The sequence below is a fragment of the Saccostrea echinata genome, unplaced genomic scaffold (genome assembly GCF_033153115.1).
Source record: "Saccostrea echinata isolate AGI-Se365-2 ecotype Australia unplaced genomic scaffold, CSIRO_AGI_Sech_v1 ptg000001l, whole genome shotgun sequence".
NCBI classification, from domain to species: domain Eukaryota; kingdom Metazoa; phylum Mollusca; class Bivalvia; order Ostreida; family Ostreidae; genus Saccostrea; species Saccostrea echinata.
In genome coordinates, this window is record NW_026889750.1 from 42,881,491 (window position 1) to 42,905,928 (window position 24,438).

General features: G+C 35.6%; 1 protein-coding gene across 1 annotated transcript in view; it reads left to right on the plus strand.

Moving 5' to 3' along the window:
• Window positions 1–24,438, plus strand: part of LOC133192073 (collagen alpha-5(IV) chain-like) — a 45,262-nt gene that overhangs the window by 13,304 nt on the left and 7,520 nt on the right. Inside the window, exons 16-29 of the mRNA XM_061327920.1 lie at window positions 476–781; window positions 1,273–1,451; window positions 3,204–3,401; window positions 4,225–4,393; window positions 4,673–4,783; window positions 5,858–6,072; window positions 6,226–6,385; window positions 6,950–7,063; window positions 10,115–10,285; window positions 13,880–13,969; window positions 14,539–14,700; window positions 15,926–16,021; window positions 16,380–16,469; window positions 23,826–23,959. Of these exons, the coding sequence (XP_061183904.1) occupies window positions 476–781; window positions 1,273–1,451; window positions 3,204–3,401; window positions 4,225–4,393; window positions 4,673–4,783; window positions 5,858–6,072; window positions 6,226–6,385; window positions 6,950–7,063; window positions 10,115–10,285; window positions 13,880–13,969; window positions 14,539–14,700; window positions 15,926–16,021; window positions 16,380–16,469; window positions 23,826–23,959 (2,195 nt within the window). The remainder of the gene's footprint in view (window positions 1–475; window positions 782–1,272; window positions 1,452–3,203; window positions 3,402–4,224; window positions 4,394–4,672; window positions 4,784–5,857; window positions 6,073–6,225; window positions 6,386–6,949; window positions 7,064–10,114; window positions 10,286–13,879; window positions 13,970–14,538; window positions 14,701–15,925; window positions 16,022–16,379; window positions 16,470–23,825; window positions 23,960–24,438) is intronic.

Below are 24,438 nucleotides of genomic sequence, written 5' to 3' on the forward strand. Positions count from 1 at the left end.
GGGGGGGGGGGCACAATAGGGAATCCAAGTTTTACATTGAAATATATAGGAAAAATCTTTAAAAATCTTCTCAAGAACCACTGGACCAGAAAACTGACACTTATGTGGAAGCATCCTGGGGTAGTGTAGATTCTAAATTGTTCAAATCATGGCCCCTGGGGGTAGGGCGGGGCCACAATAGGTATTACAAGGGGGGAAGTCTGGTAATGAACAGCATGGCCAAAGTTACTCAGGTGAGCGATGTGGCCCATGGGCCTCTTGTTTACAAATCCAATGTCAATTTCTTGATTATCACTGTGTTTGTCCATAACTGAACTTGTGTATTCACATCAGAGCGGGGGCATTATTAGTGAGCATTGGCTCACAGACTTCTTGTTTTCCTTGAATAATCATAGCATTGTGCACTTGTTTGTATTTTCTCAAACCCTAATTAACATTTTCTAAGCTCAAGCAATGATTACTTATTTTATTCAAGGTGGCTTTGGTCTTGATGGAGTGCCTGGATTGCCTGGAATACCTGGATTAAAAGGAGTGCCAGGAGATTTGGGACCACCTGGAGAAACAGTTCAAGGATACCCCGGTGAACAGGGCCGAGTAGGAAGACCTGGTCTCGATGGACTTCCTGGTACTAGGGGAGAACCTGGTCCTGAGGGATTCCCTGGAATCCCTGGAGATGGTCTGGATGTTACTGGTCCAAGAGGTCCTTCAGGATTTCCCGGAGAGGAGGGAGATCCAGGAATCTCTGGAGAGGATGGGCGTGATGGAATCCCAGGAGAAAGAGGTGTGTCTTTTTTCTTTTCAATATATTAATAGATAGTTTGAAAAAAATGTTGAATTTGTTAAATAATAATGAGCTTTAATACTATAGCACCAACTTGAAAGAGTTGTTATTCAAAATCTGAATTTTACTGCTCTTACCTGTTAGACAGCTGACTATGCTGTGCTTTATGAAGGCTAGTTAGCTGGTTCTTACCCTCTGACCATCATTTGACTAGTAGGCTTGTGTAAAATCAGAGCAGATCTAAATAAAATGATAGCATTGTCATGTTTGTGGATATCTTAGGAAACTAAAAAGGATTGACTTAAAATGTTAAATAGCTGTGTCAATGGGGTGTATGGTAATAATAGGCATTGTGGATCATTAACCTTTCGTTCAATCACAATACATGTGAACCTATCAAGGTTTTCCCTTTTCACCATGAATTAACTAGCTTTGTTGTAAAGCCAATAAGTCTTTTTTCTTCATGCAATTTTTTCCCTATCCAATTTCAGGTAGAAGAGGTGAAGACTGTGGAGTTTGCCCTGGGGGTGAGCCCGGTTTTAGGGGAGATCCAGGCGATCCTGGTTTCGATGGACTTCCTGGACGACCAGGTCAACCAGGTTTCCCAGGACAACCAGGAGAACCAGGAGAAGGGGGCATACCTGGAATAGCTGGTCAAAAGGGCATACCGGTAAGTGAAACCAGATGAAAAATGTATCTATCCAATGTCTTAGATTGTAAAAGTATTACAAGCTTCAGTTACCTGTAGTTGCTAGGAATACTCTTCAACAAAATATATGTTGCTCAAATCTCAGTCAATAACTTTTTCGTTTTTTATAAAGTTACATACATCCATAACTTGACAATTGGGATGCCATCTGTATGTAAGAGGATAATTTGTGCCAGTTCACATTCGGTACTTTGAAAATGGTGTAAGCAAATTAATGACTATAAAATACAGTCAATTCTCGAAATATTGCCATTTGATTCATGCAATCCTCGCAATAATGCCATGATTTATCAGGAATGTTTTCCTGCTTTATAAAATTTTCTTTATAATGCCAAATTCACATACCACAATCCGCCACCCTGTTTTCACAATAAACGTCCATTCCAAAGTGTTAGTTATCTCAATATACCGCCAAAGGTGCATGTAGTCAATGAAGCGTTTAATTGGTTGTCGCTACCGAGATCACCATTGAAAAAACAGGCAAGGTAATTACAGAATTAAATAAACAATAAATTTTATTAAACATGAACTGGAATTTAAAAATTGGTTTCTGTTTAATAAAAATGATTTAGTCATGGCTTCGCCAAGCAATTGTTCTTAAAGTTCTCCAACAACTATATTGGTTTGACAATCCCTACTTCAAACGATGCAAAGTTTGCTTTAAAAATAGTGATGCAGTATTAATTGTGAAAGTTTCAGCAATGACAATGCCTTGAACAAATGTATGTACAGGAGTTCATATTATACAAATATTGACTGTGTTTTGGGGCAACACTGATTATGTTAGCCTCCAAGGGATGAAATATTGCCCAATGTGGAGCGGAGGGCAATATTTTCATCCCGAGGAGACAAACATAATCAATGTTGCCCGAAAACACAGTCAATAACTGTTTTGTTATATGAAAAACAAATCATTAAAATAGTATTTTGTTTTAAATCAATTATCTGCATCTTCAGTGTAGACCTAATCTTGCCTTGATTGTGTTACTTGGTGTCTATTGTGACGTTATGTTTTTTGGAAGTCGCGCAGGTATCATGACATCACAGTAAATCAATCTTCTTATCTTCTCATCAGAATCAAAATGAATAAAAATGTGGGAATACTCTCTTTGTCGGTCAATAGTTAAAATTAAATGACCGGTCAATATTTTTCGGAGGAGCTAATATCAATTACGTTGACTAATTCTCTTTATAGAGAATATAGGGACTATTCTTTACTGAATATAACAATACATATTATTGGCAATAGAAGAGGACAATCCACACTGCATTTTTTGAAACAAAATTATCATACATAAAAAAGCTATTTGAAGCATTTTCTTATTTTGAGATGCGTTTTTTATATTATAATAAATACTACTAAGAAAATAAATGCTAAATTTCTAAGAATGGTAACTCTACTTCTTGTTTCCCCAAAGATGGGAAATTCAATTCATCCCAAATTTGTTATAGCACATTGAATTCTAAATTACAAAAGGTGGTGATTAATTGAGAATTTACTGTAGATGTAATGTAAGAGTCCAATAATTTTAAAGATTGGACCGATAGACAGTTCAATATCAAAATTGTTGGAATGCTCCCCTTAACCTTTGATTTTTTTTAGCTCACCCAAGCCAAAGGCTCAAATGAGCTGATTTAATTTTTTACCTGAATAAGGGTTTATCGTAATTTTGTATTTTTGAAAACTGCACTGAAGTTGGATAAAACTTTCAGGGTCCAGATGGTTTTCCTGGAGAAGTTGGTAGGGTTGGACCTAAAGGTGAGCCTGGGGATTTGGAAGTCCCCTCCACCCTAAGAATGAAGGGGAAGCCTGGTGAGCAGGGACCAAGGGGACCAGTTGGCAGAGCAGGATCACCAGGACCCGGTGGCCCCCGCGGACCCCCAGGTTTCTCTGGGATACCTGGAGAAAGGGTAAGAGTAACTACTTCATGTAAAAGAAAAATCAAATTTCCTTTCATAGTCTGTTAGCTTTTAAGAAGTAGGACTTTGTTAGCTTTTGAGAAGTAGGACTTGTATGATGAAAATTTGTTGTCTTACAGTTCTACTTGCTTTACATTTTTTCAACTCTATGGATCTAGAATGATACGAAATAAAAAAAAAAGTATATAGATAATGCACAGAATAAATGAACTGGAAATAGTACCAGCACATTGTGCATAAAATTAATAAGTTTGTTGCATTTAGTCACACCTTCTAGTTGCACACCACTGAAATCAGTGGTGTGCAACCTTTTTAGATAATTGACAGTCCATTTGGGCTTTGTTTAGAAAGACGTAATTTTTTAAATAAATGATGAATAGATGATATAAATGGCAAAAGTCCATCAATAATAGCCCAAAAATTTACAGAAAACTGACTACTGTATACAGGGTTATTTTGCCCTTTCACACTTGCAAATAATTTGATAATTTTACCCCATTTTAAATTCACCCTATCACAGTTCTGTTTAAGAAAATTTATACTGTGTTTTTTGAATTCACCCCATTTTTAAATTCACCCACCTGTGAGTAGGATGAAAGGGGCAAAAATTTCAAAATTATACAGTATTTTAAAAAGATTTTTTTGTATGCAACATTTCTCAAACAAAGCTACTTAATCTTGGACTCTATAAATCACAAAACGTATTGAAAACATGTCATCATGAATGGAGATAAAGATAGACAAAAGAGATGGCATTATGGAAAGAAATTTAATTGTTTAAATACATGCATATAGATATTGTTGATATTTCCAGGGTATGGTTGGAGACCCAGGTTTAGAGGGCTTAGATGGCTTGCCTGGACTACAAGGGGAAGATGGCCTGCCTGGTGAATTTGGAGATTCCATTCCTGGAGAAGTTGGACGCTCTGGACCTAAAGGATTTCCTGGACTGGATGGTTATGAGGGGCCACCTGGATTAAAAGGTAGCATCTTTTTACCAAGGCAGTATATAGAATAAGTAAGGAGGGAAGGCATGCCATTTCGTTTTTTAGATTCTATAAGATGATATCCCCCTCTCCAAAAAAGAAAGAAAGAAACAAAATGACAAATGAAATACATAAACAAATGAAAATTCACAAATACACTTTCTAATGCCCACATTTGGAAAATTGCATGTTGCTTCTTGCCATTAGTTTCGTATTTTAATGTTCAAATGACAGGAATTGTTTCTTAAAAGATTTCTTTTTTTACCTGATCTGCAGGAGACAAAGGTGAACCCTCCAGAATCAACATTCCCCCAGGAAAGAAGGGAGAGCCTGGAGTTATGGGAATTCCAGGACAGGACGGCCGGGATGGATTCTCAGGATTACCAGGTTAAAAATATCAATGTTTACCTGTATATATCACATAAAAATAGGCTAATATAGGGATACAAATAGAGCTGCATATAATTGTTTGATTCTTACAGTGTATCAGGAATTTTGGATAACTTTTCAGAATGTTTCCAAAATTTTTTTGTAGCTCACCTGAGCTGAAAGCTCAAGTGAGCTTTTCTGATCACCCATTGTCCATCGTCCGTCCGTCTGTAAACTTTTCACATTTTCAACTTCTTCTCAAGAACCACTTGGCCAATTTTAACTAAACTTGGTACAAAGTATCCTTGGGTGAAGGGGAGTTTAAATTGTTAAAAGAAAGGGCCAAGTCTCCTTACAAGGGAGATAATCAAGAAAAGACAAAATAGAGTGGGGTCATTAAAAATCTTCTTCTCAAGAACCACTGGGCCAAAAAAGCTGAAACTTATGTGAAAGCATGCTGGGAAAGTGTAGATTCTAAATTGTTCAAATCATGACCCCCGGGGGTAGGGTGGGGCCACAAAAGGGAACCCGAGTTTTACAATGAAATATGCAGAAAAAAAATCTTCTCAAGAACCACTGGGCCAGAAAAGGTGAAACTTATGTGGAAGCATCCTGGGGTAGTGTAGATTCTAAATTGTTCAAATCATGACCCCTGGAAATAGGGCAGGGCCACAATAGTATTACAAGGGGGGAAATCTGGTAAAGAACAGCATGGCCAAAGTTACTCAGGTGAGCGATGTGGCCCATGGGCCTCTTGTTTGTTTTCTTCCAAAATTTAAAAAAAGTTTAAAAACATTGAATAAAAATTATTATTTGAATTGAACTTTTTAAAATGGAATACAGCAGATTCAACACATTGGAAGAACAATCTTCATTAAAGGATTGGAAATGCCAAGGACAGCTGAAATTGCTTTCTCAATATATCCGTATTTTTCTGTTATGTCCAATTAACAACTTATTTTATACACCTGGGTGAAAACATGAATTAGTTCTAAGCATGATATCACTGTTACTACTTTCACTATTAACTTTTCTGTAAGTTAATATTCCAGATATTTTAAATTAGGATTTAATCTTATAGCTCTTTTGTAGGAATGAAAGGGGAGCCCGGCCTTGTTGGTATACCTGGTGAAGTCGGACGAGTTGGGATGAAAGGAGAGAGTGGTCGACGAGGAATTCCTGGTGAGAGGGGCCGTGTGGGTATCAAGGGATTCCCTGGAGTGCCAGGGTTTGCAGGACTACCTGGTCTACCTGGCCAAGCAGGTGTTCCAGGTGAATCAGGTGTGGTGGGACTGCCAGGGTTACCGGTAAGTTTGCCTCTTCTGTGTAAGGTTTTCGGAACAAGTGGTTCACAAAATTTGTACATGTAGTTTTCCTTTGAATTTTTCTTTGTATTTATGACACCTGGCAATCTTGAAATCATGACAGTGCATTTTATTTAATGGATGTGAATTTTCTAGGGAGATCAAGGTATTCCTGGACTGGATGCACCTCCTGTCGAACTTCTGAAGGGGGAGCAGGGAGAACCAGGCTTCCCTGGCAGGGAGGGAGAAAGGGGTTTCCCTGGAGAAATTGGCCGTGTAGGAAGACCTGGATATGATGGGCAAAAGGGAATGAGAGGTAAAATATCTAATTAAAATTTATATATAGCAGTGTTGCATAGTTCTCTGTGCTACCATAATTATGAGGTGACTATCTTAAGGGTACCCTGAATTAAACAATATGAAAAGTGTCCTTTTTTGAGACCCTTCCATAAGCTTGATTGGGAGGCTAATGATTGCTTTCATTTTGAATTAGCCTATGGAGGAGTTCAGTTCTATTCTGATTACATTTCAAGGAAATTTTAGAAAGCAAAAATTTGACAAATTCATTATCTCAAAAGTTTTGGGGCTTTATTTTGAATTTTCAAATTTAATAATCACTGTTTTATCACTAGTATGCATTATCAAAATCAATTGATCATCCTGTCTGGGTTTTTTTTTTTTTTTTTTTTTTTTTGCTATTTCACTTGGATTTGAATCAAATTTATTTGAAAATTTTATTTTATTAACAATTTTTTTTCATGTAAAATTAATCAATATCGCTTCAAAGTAATGCCCCAAAGAAAAGGTTTGATAAAGAAAAATGAGGAGATTCATCCCCACAAAAATATGTATTTTTACTTTGTTATGATGATGTTGTCAGGTGAGAGTGGTCCCTATGGAGCGCCTGGATTCCCTGGATTAAAAGGAGAGCAGGGAGGTGTTATTTTTGGATTTCCTGGACCCAAAGGATTCAGAGGACAAGATGGCATCCCAGGTAAACTATCCAATCCGAGTCCACTTGTTTAATACACAAACTTGATTTCTCCATTGCCTGAGTCATTTTACATGTATTTAAAGAACAGCTAGGTAATGTTGACATAAATTTGCTGATGGACCGATCTAGTGTGTTTCTATTCACCCCTCAGTTAGGAAAGATAACTCTTTAATTTATTATTTGATTAAAAAAAATTCAAAATGAAGCTTTAAATCTTTTTAGCTCACCTGAGCCAAAGGCTCAAGTGAGCTTTTCTGATCAAAATTTGTCCGTTGTCTGTCGTCGTTGTCGTTGTTGTTGTAAACTTTTCACATTTTCATCTTCTTCTCAAGAACCACTGGGCCAATTTCAACCAAACTTGCCACAAAGCATCCTTGGGTAAAGGGGATTTAAGTTTGTTCAAATGAAGGGCCACACCCTCTTTCAAGGGGAGATAATTAAGAATTAGTGATAATTTAGTGGTATCTTTTAAAAATCTTCTTCTCAAGAACCACTGGGCTGTAAAAGTTGAAACTTATGTGAGACCTTCATTACATAGTGTAGATTCAAGTTTGTTCAAATCATGACCCCCTGGGGTAGGGTGGGGCCACAATGGGGGATCAAAGTTTTACATAGGAATATATAGGAATAAATCTTTAAAAATCTTCTCCTTAAGAACAACTAAGCCACGATTAGTCATATTGATATGGAATCATCCTCAGGTAGTGTAGATTGAAGTTTGTTCAAATCATGACCCCCAGGGGTAGGGTGGGGCCACAAGGGGGGATCAAAATTTTACATAGGAATATGTAGAAAAAATCTTTAAAAATCTTTTTCTCAAGAACAACAAAGCCACAATTAGGCATATTGATACGGAATCATCCTCAGGTAGTGCAGATTCAAGTTTGTTCAAATCATGACCCCTGGGAGTAGGGTGGGGCCACAATGAGGAATCAAAGTTTTACATAGGAATATATAGAACAAAATCTGTAAAAATCTTCTTCTCAAGAACAACAAAGCCACAATTAGTCATATTTATATGGAATCATCCACAGGTAGTGCAGATTCAAATTTATTCAAATCATGACCCCCAGGGTAGGGTGGGGCCACAATGGGGGATCAAAGTTTTACATAGAAATATGTAGGAAAAATCTTGAAATTGTTTTTCTTAAAAACAACAAAGCCACAATTAGTCATAATTTATATGGAAGCATCCTCAGATAGTGTAGATTCAAGTTTGTACAAAATCATGACCCCCGGGCGAGGGGGGGGGGGCACAATGGGGGATCAAAATTTTACATAGGAATTTATAGAAAAAAATCTTTAAAAATCTTTCTCTCAAGAACAACAAAGCCTCAATTAGTCATATTGATATGGAATCATTCTCAGGTAGTGTAGATTAAATTTTGTACAAATCATGACCCCCAGGGGTAGGGTGGGGCCACAATGGGGGATCAAAATTTTACATAGAAATATGTAGAAAAAAATCTTGAAAAATCTTCTTCTCAAGAACAACAAAGTCACAGTTAGTCATATTGATGTGGATTCATCCTCAGGTAGGGAAGATTCAAGTTTGTATCAAATCATGACCCCTCGGGGTAGGGTGGGGCCACAAGGGGCAATCAAAGTTTTACATAAGAATATACAGAAAAAAAAACTTGAAAAATCTTCTTCCCAAGAACAGCAAAGCCTTGTTAAGTCATATTGATATGGAAGCATTCTCAGATAGTGTAGATTTAACTTTGTTCAAATCATGACCCCCAGGGTTAGGGTGGGGCCACAATGTGGGATCAAATTTTTACATAGGAATATATAGGAAAAAATCTTTTCATCAACAGAAAAGACATGTTTAGTCATATTGATATGGAAGCATCCTCAGGTAGTGTAGATTCAAGTTTGTTCAAATGATATGGGGGGGGGGGGGGGGTTAGGGAGGGTCCACAATGGGGGATCAAATTTTTAACAAGGGAATATATAGGAAAAAAATCTTTAAAAATCTTCTGCTCAAGAACAGTAAAGCCATTTGTTATATTGATATGGAAGCATCCTCAGGTAGTTCAAAATCCAAGCCCCCTCCCCTTTAAACTTTTCAATACTGAAGTGATTTGTGCTTTTTCCTAGCCAATGTGCTCAGGTGAGCGATGTGGCCCGTGGGCCTCTTGTTGTGTTACAATTTCCATTTCATGCATCTCAGTATGATTCAAAGTTCTTTGAAGTGTAAGAAATGGTCTTGTAAAAAGTTTACATTTGTACTCTATAAAAATACAATAATAAATTCATTTTTAGAGAAATCAAATGTCCTTTAATCTGACCTTAGATACTTAATGTTTATTAGCATGATATGAAATAAGAAGTGATCTGTGATGTGATCCAATGATAGCACAAGCTTTATGTAATTATGATTATACACTATGTACCAGTATTACATAACAATTGAAGTAAATAGAAGAACTTAAGTGACATTTGAGTTTTAAAAACATGCAATTTTCTCCAGAGGCCTGGATACCTATAGTGTTTTATCCTAAAATATATTTATTGATTAATTTTCAATCAGACAGTGCACAGAGGGTGCTTTTATTCACATTTCCTGATAATATTTTTGAAATTTGAAGAAATACCATGGGTTAATACACATTGAGAATTCAGATACATTTTTGTGAGCATTTTCAATTACTAACTCCTGATTTTCAGAATCTGAGGATCAAAAAACAGAAAAACCTATACTATAAAGTTATATTTATTTCATATAATTTTTTAGTGTATATACCAGCAGTTTATTCTATCATAAATATTGTCTTTCTTTGTTCGTTTGTATGGGAATTAGCATTGCAGAAAAAATTTACATACTGTAACCCGGCGCTTTCTTGGGTTATGCATTTTTTCTGCAACAGCTGCAACATTAATTCCCATACTAACAACCAAAGAAAGCATTTTATTGTTTAAATTATGTATGTAGCTGAGAATTAGATTACAATACAAATTTATTGTTTTGTGGATTGAGTTGTTGTATTTATATCACTATCATTTTGTTGTTGATAATGACATATTTTGTCATTATTTTGTTGGTTTTAGGAGAGAGTGGTTTAGTTGGTGCACCTGGAGACCCAGGGTTGCCAGGGTTACCAGGAAGAGATGGATTAAAGGGTGAGAGGGGTATACCTGGAGGAGATGGATTGGATGGAGTTCCGGGTCGTGAGGGACAACCGGGAGAGCCAGGATTAAATGGATTGCCGGGTTTTGATGGCAAGTACAGCTTATTAGGGCCCAGCAAGGATTTGCGGGTGCCCTATAGTAATCACTCTGTCTGTCTGTCTGTCTGTCCATCTGTCTGTCCGTCCGTCTGTCTGTCTGTCCGTCTGTCATTCTTCCGTCCACAAATTTTCCGTTTTTTTCTAATAACTTTTTTTGTAGTTGACCAATTAAGTTCAAATTTGGTATGTTGGTTGAAGAGGCAGTAAGACATATTTTGGTACTAAGTTTGGTTCTCTATGTCATCTAGTTTGGAGCTGGGGTGGTGGGGTAGATTCCTTAACTTTACATTAGAAGAATGCCAGGGCATAGAGAGATAACTGCTGAGAATGTTCCTATTGTAAAGTATGAAAACTGCAACTAGTCCCATGGGATAAATTAGCTTTCCTCTAGAAGAAAATCCAAAGCATTATCTGTTTCTGTCAAATTGAGATTAATTAACACCTCTGTCTGTAAATGAAGTTTGTTTTGAAGTTAAGGTCAATTCTGAATGATGTTTACATTCTCTGAAATGTGGATTTAAATAATGTTCATACTTTATTTTGGTAAAATACACAATGAGTTATGATTTTATTGAATTCTAAAGACAAGATATACATCAAGATATGTTTTTTTGTTTTTTTTTATTATTTATTTATTCATTTTTTTTTTTTGCTGCCTTATGTAAATTCAAGAATACATGTACTATTAATTTTAACAGGTAGTCCGATAATGAACTCATTCTATCATTACTGAAAAAGTTCTTATTGTAAACTTGGAAGAAAAGGATGAGAGAGCAGTACAATTAATCCCCTGGGATTAATTATCTTGTCTGGGGCAGAAAATTTTCCAAGCTTATCTTTATTTGTCACTTTAAGATAAATTAACCTTTGTCTGCAACTGATGTTTGTTTTGAAGTTAAGGTCAAGCCTGGGTGATATTTGCGTTCACTGAAGGCTGGCATTTTATAAAACACATGCTTTATTCTTGTTTAAATATACATTTAATTGAGTTATTATAGATATGTTTTTTACTGCCTTATGTAAATACAGGGATACTCTTTACAGGTAGTTGGATATTTAGGAATTATCTTGAAATTTTATAAATACAGTTGTTATTGCATATTCTTCTTCATATATTTTTTAATTTTTGTAATCAATTAAAATTCTCATTCTGTAAGCTGCACCCTTATATTTCTACCCCTCGGCGGGGCCCTTGCTGACTGGTCAGTTTTCTAGTTACTGTCTATAGATTGTAAGATCCACATGATTAGTTTTCTGTGAAACTTGATCAAATTTTGTATAAATTTTGTTGTACAGTACCGACCAGACATAACCTAACAGAAAACGAACCCAGAGCGCACCCGGGGTTCGCTTTCTGGGTTCGCTTCGGTTTCGCTATAGCTGACCCCGAGTGAAACCGGAGCGGACCCCGAGCGAACCCGCAGCAGACCCAGAGCAAACGCCGAAAGCGAACCCCAAATTCAGTAGCGAACCCAGAAAGCGAAGGCGCGTTTGGTGTTGTGTAACAGAGCTGTCAATGTTGATTAGCGATAAGACGTGTTAATCAATCAGCGCGTTGACCCATCAGCATGCCAGTTTGTTATTCGATGTAATAAAACATTGTAGAAGCAAAGCGTGTTAATGTAAAGTGTGAAACTATTATTAACATGATTAAAAAAAATTTATTTATATTTTAATTATCCAGGTAGCATGTTATTTTTACATATTTATTTTCTTTATTTTTTATTTTTAAAATCTATTAACATTTCGTCAATTTATCAGACAAAACATACTTTCATGTATAAAAGAAAAAAAGAAGATAATCGTTATTACAATTGTTACTAAAAATGAAAAAAAGGTTTTTGACAAATCATTGCATTTCATCATCTCAAGTTACTGTACAAGATAATGTATATGTACATGTACATGCTTTCATTCAATTATTTTATTTTTATAATTCTAATTTATATTTTCGTTTAAATCCAGATCAACATTCAAATTATTGATCTTCTTAATTGAAAATGAAAAAAAAAAATGAATGTACATGTATGTCCGATCATAAACAACTATGGTATTATTTTGATTTATCTTCTACAAGAAAAATAATGTGAAGCTTTAATTAGCTTGTTTGTTTGTTTTTTTTTTTAAACTGAAATAAAAGGAAATAAAAATGAAGCGCGATTTACATAATTGAACAAACTAATTATCGGTAGTAAATAAGCAGTATAGTAAGTCGTACAGTATTGTATTCTCTTAAAATAGTGTAACTTTTTATGATAAAGCGTATTTAAGATATTTTTACAATTTTTCTCTGAAGTTTATTATATTAACTGCTAATTGTGGTCTTGATTGTTTTATATCAATACATCAAAAATGTACATTGAAAAAAAATTTCCACAAATTACATAAATATTTAGTCGGCAAATGTACACGACATGATTGTTGGGGTTACTTTTAATCCCGGATGCTTATTATTATTTTTTTGATATATAATTTCAGCAAATGAATGAATAAAAAAAATTGCTGATTTTTGAAATTCATAAATGGAAAGACGGATATAGTTTAAAATCATTTTTTGGCCATCTTTTAAAAATCTTATACCCCCTTACTGCATATAATAAAATCCAATTGAATCAAAACTCACGGCACACCTATATCATGTGATAGAACATGCAGCATTCGATCATAAATTACATCTTTAAGTATCAAAAAGATTTTAAAAAAGACAATTTTCCAAAGTCGGAGAATTACATAATCATTTGTAATCTAAAATAACTACATGTATTAAGTCTTATTTACATGTAAGTTCAAAAATATCCATTTCTAAAAATTTTTTACTGTTTTCCAAAGTCGATGAATAATCCAATAATTATTTTTAATCTAAAATATCTATCAATTAAGCCTTATTTCGTTTTAAAAATATCAACTCCTTTCTATTTTTAACTTTTTGGCGTAAATATTGTGCGTTTGCTTTAATAATCGTGAATGATTGTGTAACGTGAAGAATCGTGTACTTGAAGGATCGTTTGTGTAACAGGTTTAATCGTGCGGAATTGTTCTTGTATATGTTGTCAACAATAATGTTGCAGTCACTGTACATGTTCATGTATCGATCACCACAAAAACAACAATGATCGATTTCAATACTGTATTTTGGAATATACAAGGGGCGGGGCTTACTCGCGGCAAGATTAAAGCGAGGTCCGCTTCACGCTTCAGTGTGTAAAGCAAACCCAGAAAGCAAACGCTGGGTTCGCTCTAGCGGACCCAGAGCTGACCCAGAGCGAACCCGAAGCGCACCCAAGGCGAACCCAGAGTGCACCCAGAATTTCTGAAAGCGGACCCCGAGCGAACCCAGAAAGCGAACCCGGGGTGCGCTTTGGGTTCGCTCTGGTGTTAGGTTGTGTCTGGTTGGTACTGTACATACCATTTATTTTAAGTTTTAGATATAAGTTCAGTACTTTGTAGTTAATTTAGAAAACATGTAGAGCAAGTGCAACAAATATGGTTTATGCTGAGATACATGCATTAGAACTGATAAATGCTTGATCACCATGCCATCTCTGATGTAAAAGGTAGTCTCATTTAACCTATGTACTATTTTTAGGACTACCTGGAATGAAGGGAGAAACTGGATTCCAAGGAAGAACCGGGGAACCAGGTCTGCCTGGACAACCAGGAATACCAGGAGTAAAAGGTTCGTGTCCTTCTAGAATACTGTCCACTTATTGTTGGAAATTGTTATGAAGCATTGGATATACATGTCCCTCCGAAGCTAGAGAAATCTGCACAAAAAATGCTAGGACTGGTTTTGAAAAAAAAGAGGCCAAGTTCATGACTCTAATGAATTTATGACTTAATTGAATATAACAAGCTATAAATAAAGGTATGTATTCCTTGTGACAACCTTTCTTTGGGTCCTATTATTTCTGACTTCATGACTTTGACCTGGTAGTTTGGCCTACTTTTGAAAAACTTTCACATATGGGGGCATCACTGTTTTACAAACAAATCTTGTTTGTTCTATACAAATACTTTGAAGACTGAAAATATTTGGGTACATGTATATACAGACATACCATGCAGAAAACACTATGTATAATTTTTCATAACTGTAAATTCCTGTGATTATATAACATGTATTTTAAATGTAGGTCTTTCACTGCAGAGTTCATGTGATAAAAGGCTTTGCTAAAAATATACATTCAATGTAAGATCATAAGAATACTTAAAAAATATACATGTACTGTTTATAACCTTTATTAGGAGAAAGGGGAGAACCTGGACTTCCCGGATTTCCAGGAGAGTTTGGACGTCCAGGGCTAAATGGAGAACCCGGAGAGGTGGGATTCCCAGGGGTTGAAGGTGACAGAGGTCAACCTGGTCTGCCAGGGTTACCTGGAATCACAGGAGACAATGGATTTCCAGGTACATATCAGGAATACTAATCATTTACTGATTAGGAAAACCAAGAAAACTTAGTCATTTATTGAAAATAAACCTTAAAAAAAAAGTGTGTACAACCCACAGGCACTTAAGGACAGACGATACGTTCCTCAATAATGTATAATTTTTTCTAAGAATTTGTCATTGAAGTAATGCTACTTTAACATGTTTACTTGCAAAAAATTGAGGTACCTTACCAGGCAATTGTGCAAGATACCAGAGGATGTTGTTTCCTATAAAATTCTTTTGGAAAAAACTTGATTTGCCAATATCACATTTTTTTAGTGTTTCAATTTTTTAAAGACAATTTGAAACAAGTTTAGAAATCAGAAGGTAATTAAAATTTGGAATAGTTTCCATACAATACGAAGATATGCAAAACAGATATTTGAGGAACGTATCGTCTGACCTTAATTAAAGTATTATTCCTTTCTTGATAAAATTCAATGGACTAGAATTTTGGCATTATCAGTTTGTTTTCTGTTTTCACTTAAAGTTACATAATGAGTCAAACTCGTGTTTCTTTTAAGATAATTGTATCACAAAACAAAAGATTTATGTGAAATATGAATATAGCAAAGTTTTGAAAACTCAGCTGCACTGTAAAGCAAGAAAAGAACTGCAAAATGTAAGTTCCGGAAAAACAAGTGTTGTATCTATCGCGTAATTTTTATCCTCAATGTCAACAATGTCAAGGTCACGCGTCCTTTATTTTTAGCGTGAATCTTGTAAACAACATTGAATTGGAGCAAGCAAAAGTTAGGAATATTTTCTGATAATCTTTTTTGAAGATTGTATCAAAATTCCTGGTCATCTGACATTTATATCTATGGAATTGACACCATGGTAAATTCTTCAACTTTTCAGCGCAATTGCGTACAATAAAGTGGAAAGAGTGAAGCAATATTTTTGTGTTGGGTTATACAAAGATTTTTTTTACTTTTATTTTTCTCCATAAAAGTAGATATTTTAGGTTCTGAAACCTGTAATTTTCTGAAACCTAATATCTTCAAGAACTAAACAAAATTTGCATGTGTCATGCAAAAATTCTACTTTTGTCAATTTTCCCATTTTTCCGTCACGGTGTCACTTTAAAAAATGTATTTGGATCGGAATGTAAGGGAAATAACTTTGATTCACCTAGTTATATGTTGCTCCTGTATACTAATGGACAGGTGAATTACCATGCTTCTATTTTCAATCACAGGTGAAGATGGGACAGTTGGAAGGCCTGGACAAAATGGACTGCCTGGGCTGAAGGGAGAACGTGGAGAAGTGGGGATATCCATCCCAGGAGAACGAGGTAAACATAGCAGTGGTAAACTGTTACTAAAAAAAGAGACTGTGTTCTAAGATAGGACTTCACTTACAGTGCAAAAATCATGATGGGTTATATTTTTTGCACAATTTAGTAAACATATGGTTGTATTGAAGTGCTTGTTACATATTCAGCTTAAAGTACACCTATTCACTCTTCAAGATTCAGTTTTTTGTAAGATATAACATAGAAATTACAAAAAATCTACAGTCCAGAGGTAGAACATAAAAATTCTGCATATTTTGACTGGTATGATATGATTTGTAAAATAGATTAGACTGACTGATCTTATATATTCTAAAGAGATATGGCTTATTAAATGTAATGTTAATTTGAATTATAGGACGAAATGGATTACCAGGGTCAGATGGCTTCCCAGGGCTGAACGGAATGAAGGGTGAGGTAGGAGAGCGAGGACTGGGAGGAATTCCAGGTAAGAAGTTAGTGGTACAGAATACCTGGTGTAAATTACAGGTACATCAATTCCAGATGTGGAGTTGGTGGGTACAGAATGCCTGGTGTAAATTACATGTACAAATGTACATCAATTCCAGATATGGAGTTAGTGGGTACAGAATGCCTGGTGTAGATTACATGTACATCAATTCCAGATAAGGAATTAGTGGGTACAGAATACCTGGTGTAGATTACATGTACATCAATTCCAGATAAGGAATTAGTGGGTACAGAATACCTGGTGTAGACTACATCATGCAATATCTACTTATGAGAGACTACATTGATTAACTAAGAAAAGTAGTCAAATTAAAGAGGTCTGGTCTATATTAATCAAAAATTGGTGAAATATCAGAGATACAGTTGACCATGGGTCACCTGTTACTTTTTGAAACTCCTCTTTTTAGGTCACTTGAGACAGGTGACCTATTGCTATCTGTTTCATCCATAGTTTCATTTCCATGTGAAATATATGGAGATAACGAACAGTATTCAAGCTCAAAAGTCCATTATACAATACAAAATAGGAGCAGAGCAAACACGGACCTCCAAACATCAGAGGTGGGATCAGGTGCCATGGAGGAGTGAGCATCCCTGCCGAGAGACTGAACCAATTTATATAACATCTATGGATAAAGTGGAACAATAATTGTGAATTACAAAAATTTAATTTTAATAAAACAAAAAATCAGCTATAACTTGTGAACGGAAGCGATATCAAAATTTAAAAAAAGCCGTAAGTTCAGATGATTATCCATAATTGCTGAAAAGTTTCATGAAAATCCATTTAAGTGCTCACAAGAATTCACTTGCACAAATTAGTAAGGATAGAAAACGAGAAAAGAAACAAAAGATTAATAATAAGATCTTTCATTGAAGACAGAAGACCTTAATCAAAAAATGCCGATCAGTAGGGTCCTATTTCAAACAGTTGGGAGTAGATTCTGTTATTTATGTCTGATATTATATACTCTGAAAATATATTTAAAATCATGGTTTTATCTTCAAAACAAGGACTAATAGTGACATTAATGTATTACAATGTAATAAAACTAAAGGTGAAATACTTAAATTTTTAAGTATGGTAGATGCTTGAATTTTATGTCAGGAAAAAATCTGGCACACAGTTTTCAGAGTTACTTTAAAGATAAAATAGGTATTTTAAATCTAAAGGGATGCTCATCTGTTTTAGTGGATGCATCGCAGATTATTTTGATTTTTTAAGTCCATTTTGTCTCAGAAGGTAAGAACTACATAAACTATTTATGTCTACAGTCAAACCTTGTTAACTCGAAACCGATGCGGCCAAGAAAATACTTCGAGATATCCGAAGGTTCAACACATCCATTGCAAAATACTTAAGGAATAAGCGATAGGGACCTCCAAATCACTTCGACATATCCATGATATTCGAGATATCAGTGTTAGTGATACCAAAGTTAATCTGTATTTGTTTTTAATCTTGTGTGAAGAGCAAACTTGACTAGCAAATTGATGTTAAATAACTTCATTAACACTCAAGAAGATTTCTAATTGTAAACTTTGTGGAGTACAGTACTTATATTGTGAACAAAACTATGTAGTCATTCAACTTTCACAATATCTGAGGTGACTTTGCAGTTTTTTTTTTACGGTAATGTGTTGTAGTAAATTTTCCCTTGGAAAGTAATTGATTTTGACTGCAGAAGACATAACCTCCCCACATTATCTACAGAAGACATAACCTCCTCACATTATCTAAGAGAAGGCATAACCTCCTTACATTATTTATAGAAGACATAACCTCCCCACATTATCTACAGAAGACATAACCTCCTCACATTATCTACAGAGGACATAACCTCCCCACATTATCTACAGAGGACATAACCTCCCCACAATATCTACAGAAAACATAACCTTCCCACATTATGTACAGAAGACATATCTACAGAAGACATAACTTCCCCACATTATCTACAGAAGACATAACCTCCCCACATTATCTACAGAGGACATATCCTCCCCACATTATCTACAGAAGACATATCCTCCCCACATTATCTACAGAAGACAAAACCTCCCCACATTATCTACAAAAGACATAACCTCCCCACATTATCTACAGAGGACATAACCTCCCCACATTATCTACAAAAGACATAACCTCCCCACATTATCTACAAATGACATATCTACAGAAGACATAACCTCCCCACATTATCTACAGAAGACATATCCTCCCCACATTATCTACAGAAGACAAAACCTCCCCACAGTATCTACAGAAGACATAACCTCCCCACATTATCTAAAGAATACATAACCTCCCCACATTATCTACAGAGGACATAACCTCCCCACATTATCTACAGAAAACATAACCTCCCCAAATTATCTACAGAAGACATAACCTCCCCAAATTATCTACAGAGGACATATCCTCCCCACATTATCTATAGAAGACATATCTACAGATGACATAACCTCCCCACATTATCTACAGAAGACATAACCTCCCCACATTATCTACAGAAGACATATCCTCCCCACATTATCTACAGAGGACATAACCTCCCCACATTATCTACAGAGGACATAACCTCCCCACATTATCTACTGTTTTTGATTAAACCTTGTACTCCCTATAGTAATTTCATTTCCTTAGCACATCTGGTTCTAGAAAAATTGCAAGCATTTTGACATTTGCTTTTAATCATATTTTAAAAAAAAATAAATCTACTGGAATATTTATTGGACAGTTCAAAAGGTTCTTGCTTTACTGTCACATTTTTAATGGATTTCCTTATAATTTATTTAAAAGAGAGAGACTTCATATAAGCATTTAACTTGAAGACAGGTGGGTTCAAGGTCAGGATACTTGAAGTCATTCTGATCTCATTCAATGTGTAAAAGGAGTTTTTTTTTTTAATTCTTTAATCTTTGAATGTTCTGATGATGAATCATACGTGTAAGCAGTCATATAACTGTGAATGAAGAAGAAAACTATTACAAGCATTTATCTTTTATTACAAAATGCATTAATAAGTCTTCTCACAGGCACAGATCAATTTGAATAAAGGAGGATAAGGAAAGATTTATAGATGCATTAAAAATGTTGAGAAATTTAAATTTGATATGCATTTTATGATTCTAACCTACAGTAGATTTTTGAAAAGAATACAACACTGAAGAATACAGACTGAGATGACGAGGAGCTCTGATCTCTTGTCATTAATTAAACATGTTAATCTAATTATCTGGAATAAAACCTAGACAATGTTTCAAAGCATTTACCTTAATCTTGAGCTTTCATGTACGTCAGTTTATCTTAAATATCAGTACAAAGCTGAGAGCAAAAAAAAACAATAAAACCATGTATATATAAGGCCTAAAAATTGTGTATATATAATATATAAATATCAGAGAAAGCTTGTAAAGAACTGCAGTTGCACAGATAATATCAAAAATGAAAATAGTTTCATTCAATACAGATACCATACCATACAAAGAAATTTTAAGTGAACAATCAGACAACCCGCTAAGTCAGTAGCAGGGAGTTTCTGTCTTTCTTATCATTTGTGTCAATCAGGAGATCTATATCTGTTTGGTCTGCAGACTCTTCTGGTTTCTCACCTTCAATATCGTAAACAAAGGCATGCTCCGTATACACATGGAGAAGGTTATTAAAGGCGGTTTGGAATTTTGGACTGCTTGTATCCAGATCAAATTCTGGAGGTGTCTTGAATAGAATTTTTTGGAAGACAAACGGTAGAATTCCTCCCACTGCTGCTAGTACTGTCTGGTTCACCCCCGAGACTTGGTATCTCTCACCAAATGCTGCAATGACTAAGAGCACAAATAGTAGAAATATGAGGATCACCATGAAATGAGACAAGGCAGTAAACAGATTGGCCATCAGGCTGCCAGGACATCCAGCATTGGGCATTTTTGAGGCTTTGAAGAACAGATCCTTTGTGATGTAAGTAATATCAGTGTTGTCAACATAAAGTACAACTCGAGGCATGTGCCACTCCAATTGTGAGTCTCGTACAGACAACTCAAATTTGTCATCAATATGTTCTCCTGTTTGTGATTCTTGTGTAGATGCATCATTTACTTGTGTCGTGCTGGATTCATCGACTATCTGGAAAGCATGGTTTTTTTGCTCGTTTGGATCTTGCATTATGTACGTTTTAATTTCGTCTTCAGCTTTTGATTTGACATGAGCTAGAAGTTTTTCATTAAACACCAGGTATCGTTTAGTTACACTCCCAAAACCATCTCTGGCATAAAGAGACAGGATAAGAATCAACGTCACATACTTCATCCAGACGCCCCAATTTAGAACCAGTCCAATCAGCTGGTAGATGACATATTCCACCACAACGATTAAAAACTCCAGGGCTAACACAGTAAATGAGATGATTGATATAATAAGCAGCAATGTTATCACCATGTTAATGGCTTTTTCCAATTTTGACTTGGGAATCCTAGGTGACCCTATTTCATCTTCAACAAATATTGGAATGGGAATATTGTAATCTTCTTTATACAGACGGCGGTATGTTTTGACAATAGGACGAAAGCACTTCTGGATAGGAAACAGCATTTCCAAGTAATTGAATAGAAGACGACACATTATGTTTACCAGAGGCATGAAGTAAAATGCAATGACAACTGCAAGAACAGGGATGGCCAGCACCCAGTAAATCCAGGCTATCAGGAGGAAAAATATGCCATACTTCTTAATTGGAATAAGGAGAGTGAATATACAGTAGCCAATCGCCTGAGATCGGTTCATTCCACGCATGTCCCTGAAGCACCTCCTAATTACATAGCGAGATCTCTCTGTTACTTTCTTCTGAAGAACTCCAAACAGGAGAATGTCTAATACTAGAATAGCATAGCAGAAGAGGAATATTCCATGGATAGGGTTAAAATATGCCAGGAGATTTCCCGGGTAGTCTGGGAGAAGATTACGGGACTCAGCCGCCATACTTTTTTGGTTTCTTCGTGTATCTTCATAGACATAATAGAAGTAAAGTCGCAGTATCCAGGGAACTGCTAACAGAGGAAGAAGCAACATCAGCATGAATTTTTGCAGGCATTGGTACCATTTAAAAGTTATTTTACATGGTTTACAAGTCCCAAACATATTGCTGTAGCAACAGTCCCGTACTGCATATCGTTCCCGCACTTGACACTTCACTATTGTGTCATACAGTGTCTTGAATACTCCCACTGGGACATAATTGGCTGGGATTAGACGGTCTGCCTTCATTTTAAATAAAAGTTTAGAGATTTTGATTGTGTATGCATGGTCCTCTTGCAGTTCAGAAATCAACTCTTTAAATTTATCCATGTCTGGTTCAGCTAAGAGATCCCTTAATTTGATTGAAGTTTTAGAACGATTTGTATTTGCTGATGTTTTTAAGATTTTGATCTTGATTGATTCTGAGAGAACATGGGTGTACACTAAGTTGACGTATTTCTCACGGTACCACCTTTCTGGCACCAGCAAGGGACTGAACAGCACCACCAGAATGTTAACAACTACCATGATTCTAAAAAAGACATAGAGCCAAAGGTCCTCTGACAATTCTGAGCAGATCAGTTTACCGTCATCATCTCTGTAACAACAAACAAAGTAGAACTCCGCTACCCCCTGACCATTGTCCCGGATGTGCTGGTTACAGACCCGCTGACCTTCAGGGGTCTCTGTCCTATCATTGAGCTCAAAGTTTCCCAGAACAAGATCCCTCAGCTGTGACTGTAGGTAGGAAACATTAAGATTGTTTTGAACAAAGCAGTTTGGAGGATTTTCTGCAATATTCACTTCAAAATTTTCCACTCCATAACTGAGGGCAGAAAAAGGCAGAGAAACTAGTTCCTCTTTTAGCAGTAACAAACCCCTTCCCTCCGAACCCTTGGTTTTTGTCCAGACGAGGGGTAAAAATATGTTTGTGTTTGCTAATCCAGACAGTGGATCCTGTGTAGAATTCTGAAAATTCATTTTGATTCTCACCATCTTTGTGCTTCCACTGTTGAACAAACTGTCAAAGTTCTGTTTGGTCTTCTTCCCCAGTATAACTATACTGCAAGCCTTATTGGTAACATTCTGAGTGCAAACATCAGATATACACAGTAAAATAAGAATGGAATGCACAAAAACAAAAACGCACTTCATATTTCACTGGTTGTCTGTTTATATATTATCACCACTACTTTCCAAGGTCTTTCACTTGTGGTATGCACACATACATTAAAAGCTAATGAATCCAGGCCATAACACCGAGAGCTTCACAGCAGTGTTATCCAGAAAGCTATCAGCAATATTGAAACATTGAATTAAATCCTGCTGCTACACTGCTAATTATGTAAGTAGGTTACACTGCTTTGTTTAGTATCAGACAACTTCCTGTTTACTGTTTGAAAGCTTCCGTCATGGTAAACTTTTGAAACGTGCAATATTGTGTGCAAACAATCCTTTGTGGAAAATGAGGTGTTGACTTTCCCAAAGGCTAGTATAGAGGAAATGAAATTAAAGAGATGTACAAAAAAATCATAGTTGATTCAGTCATGCATTAATGCTCATTGCTAAATAAAATGTATATCAATTGAAAGTTATTTATAAACATTGTTTTCCCTTGATTGATGCAAGTAATTTTTAATATCTGGCTTGACACAAAGATCAGCGGTTATGATATATTCAGGAGAAAAAATGCCCATTCCTCTCCTAAAAATGTCCTAAATATGACAAATGAACTGATTCATCAGTAGATTGTTTATGAGGTTTAGTCAAGCAAAGAGGTCATATAAGGACACTTAGTTAAAAGTATTGACTTGGATCAGAGAAATCAGTGCATGACAATAACATATTTATTGATGCCTATAGTTCACCAGAATGTTGAAGTCTGATAATAATTATCGGGTAGTGAAAATCTGTGATTCTCAGTATTGCAATATTTGACATATAAGCTTGAAAAGTATGACATGTTCAATACAAATCCTAGATACACTAATGAAAAATGTTTTTTTGGATATTGAGAAAATTTTATGAAGGTGTAATTGAAAAGTTTATCTATTTGTATTAAATTCCTTTCCAACATATCCGATACAGCCATGTACCCAGAAGAAAAATACTGCATAGAGGGTTCCTAATTTTTCAATCTAAATAAACTGCATTCTTTCTTAGTGTAGATTTTGATTAGTTCACATCATGATCCTTATTGTCACTGTTGCAGAACAAAGTTCAGAATTAAGATGTCATCATTCATTCATGTAGGTGTACTGAATAATCTTAATCTTACAATATTTTGGCCTACATTTGACCTCTGTACATTCTTTATAGGGCTGGATGGGGAGAGAGGTGTCATTGGATTACCAGGGATTCCAGGTGAGCAGGGAAGAACTGGACTACCTGGATTCAAAGGAGAAAGTGGAGAAGAAGGACCTCCGGGTTTAAATGGGTTACCAGGAGAGAGGGTAGGTTTAAATAGGGATGGATAACAGTTGAGGAGTCTATCAGTATATCAGCTTCTTTATAGTTTGTTCCTTGGTACATGTACCTACAAATCCCAAAATACACAAGTTCTTGGCCTCCAAACTAAGTTCTATCAATGAAGTATTTTTCCCCCAAACTTTCTTTTGAAACAACACCTCAAACACTACATGTATTTAAGGAGGCTCATTACACCCACAGTTTATTTTAGATTTCATTACAGCACCACTTATTATGAAGATTTCAAATATCCAAATGGAAGTAATGATACGATAAATCATCATGTTTGATTTTCCATTGCTTGTTGTCAATAAAGTAATGATGTAACACGCTTGAAATTTGAAGTTAACTTGGATGAACTCTGGAAATAACCCCTAATCCCTGCCAACAATTATTAACTGACATAAACATTATAAATTTCCATAAACTTTGAAAAAAGTTTGTCATACTGGTTTGTAAAAAG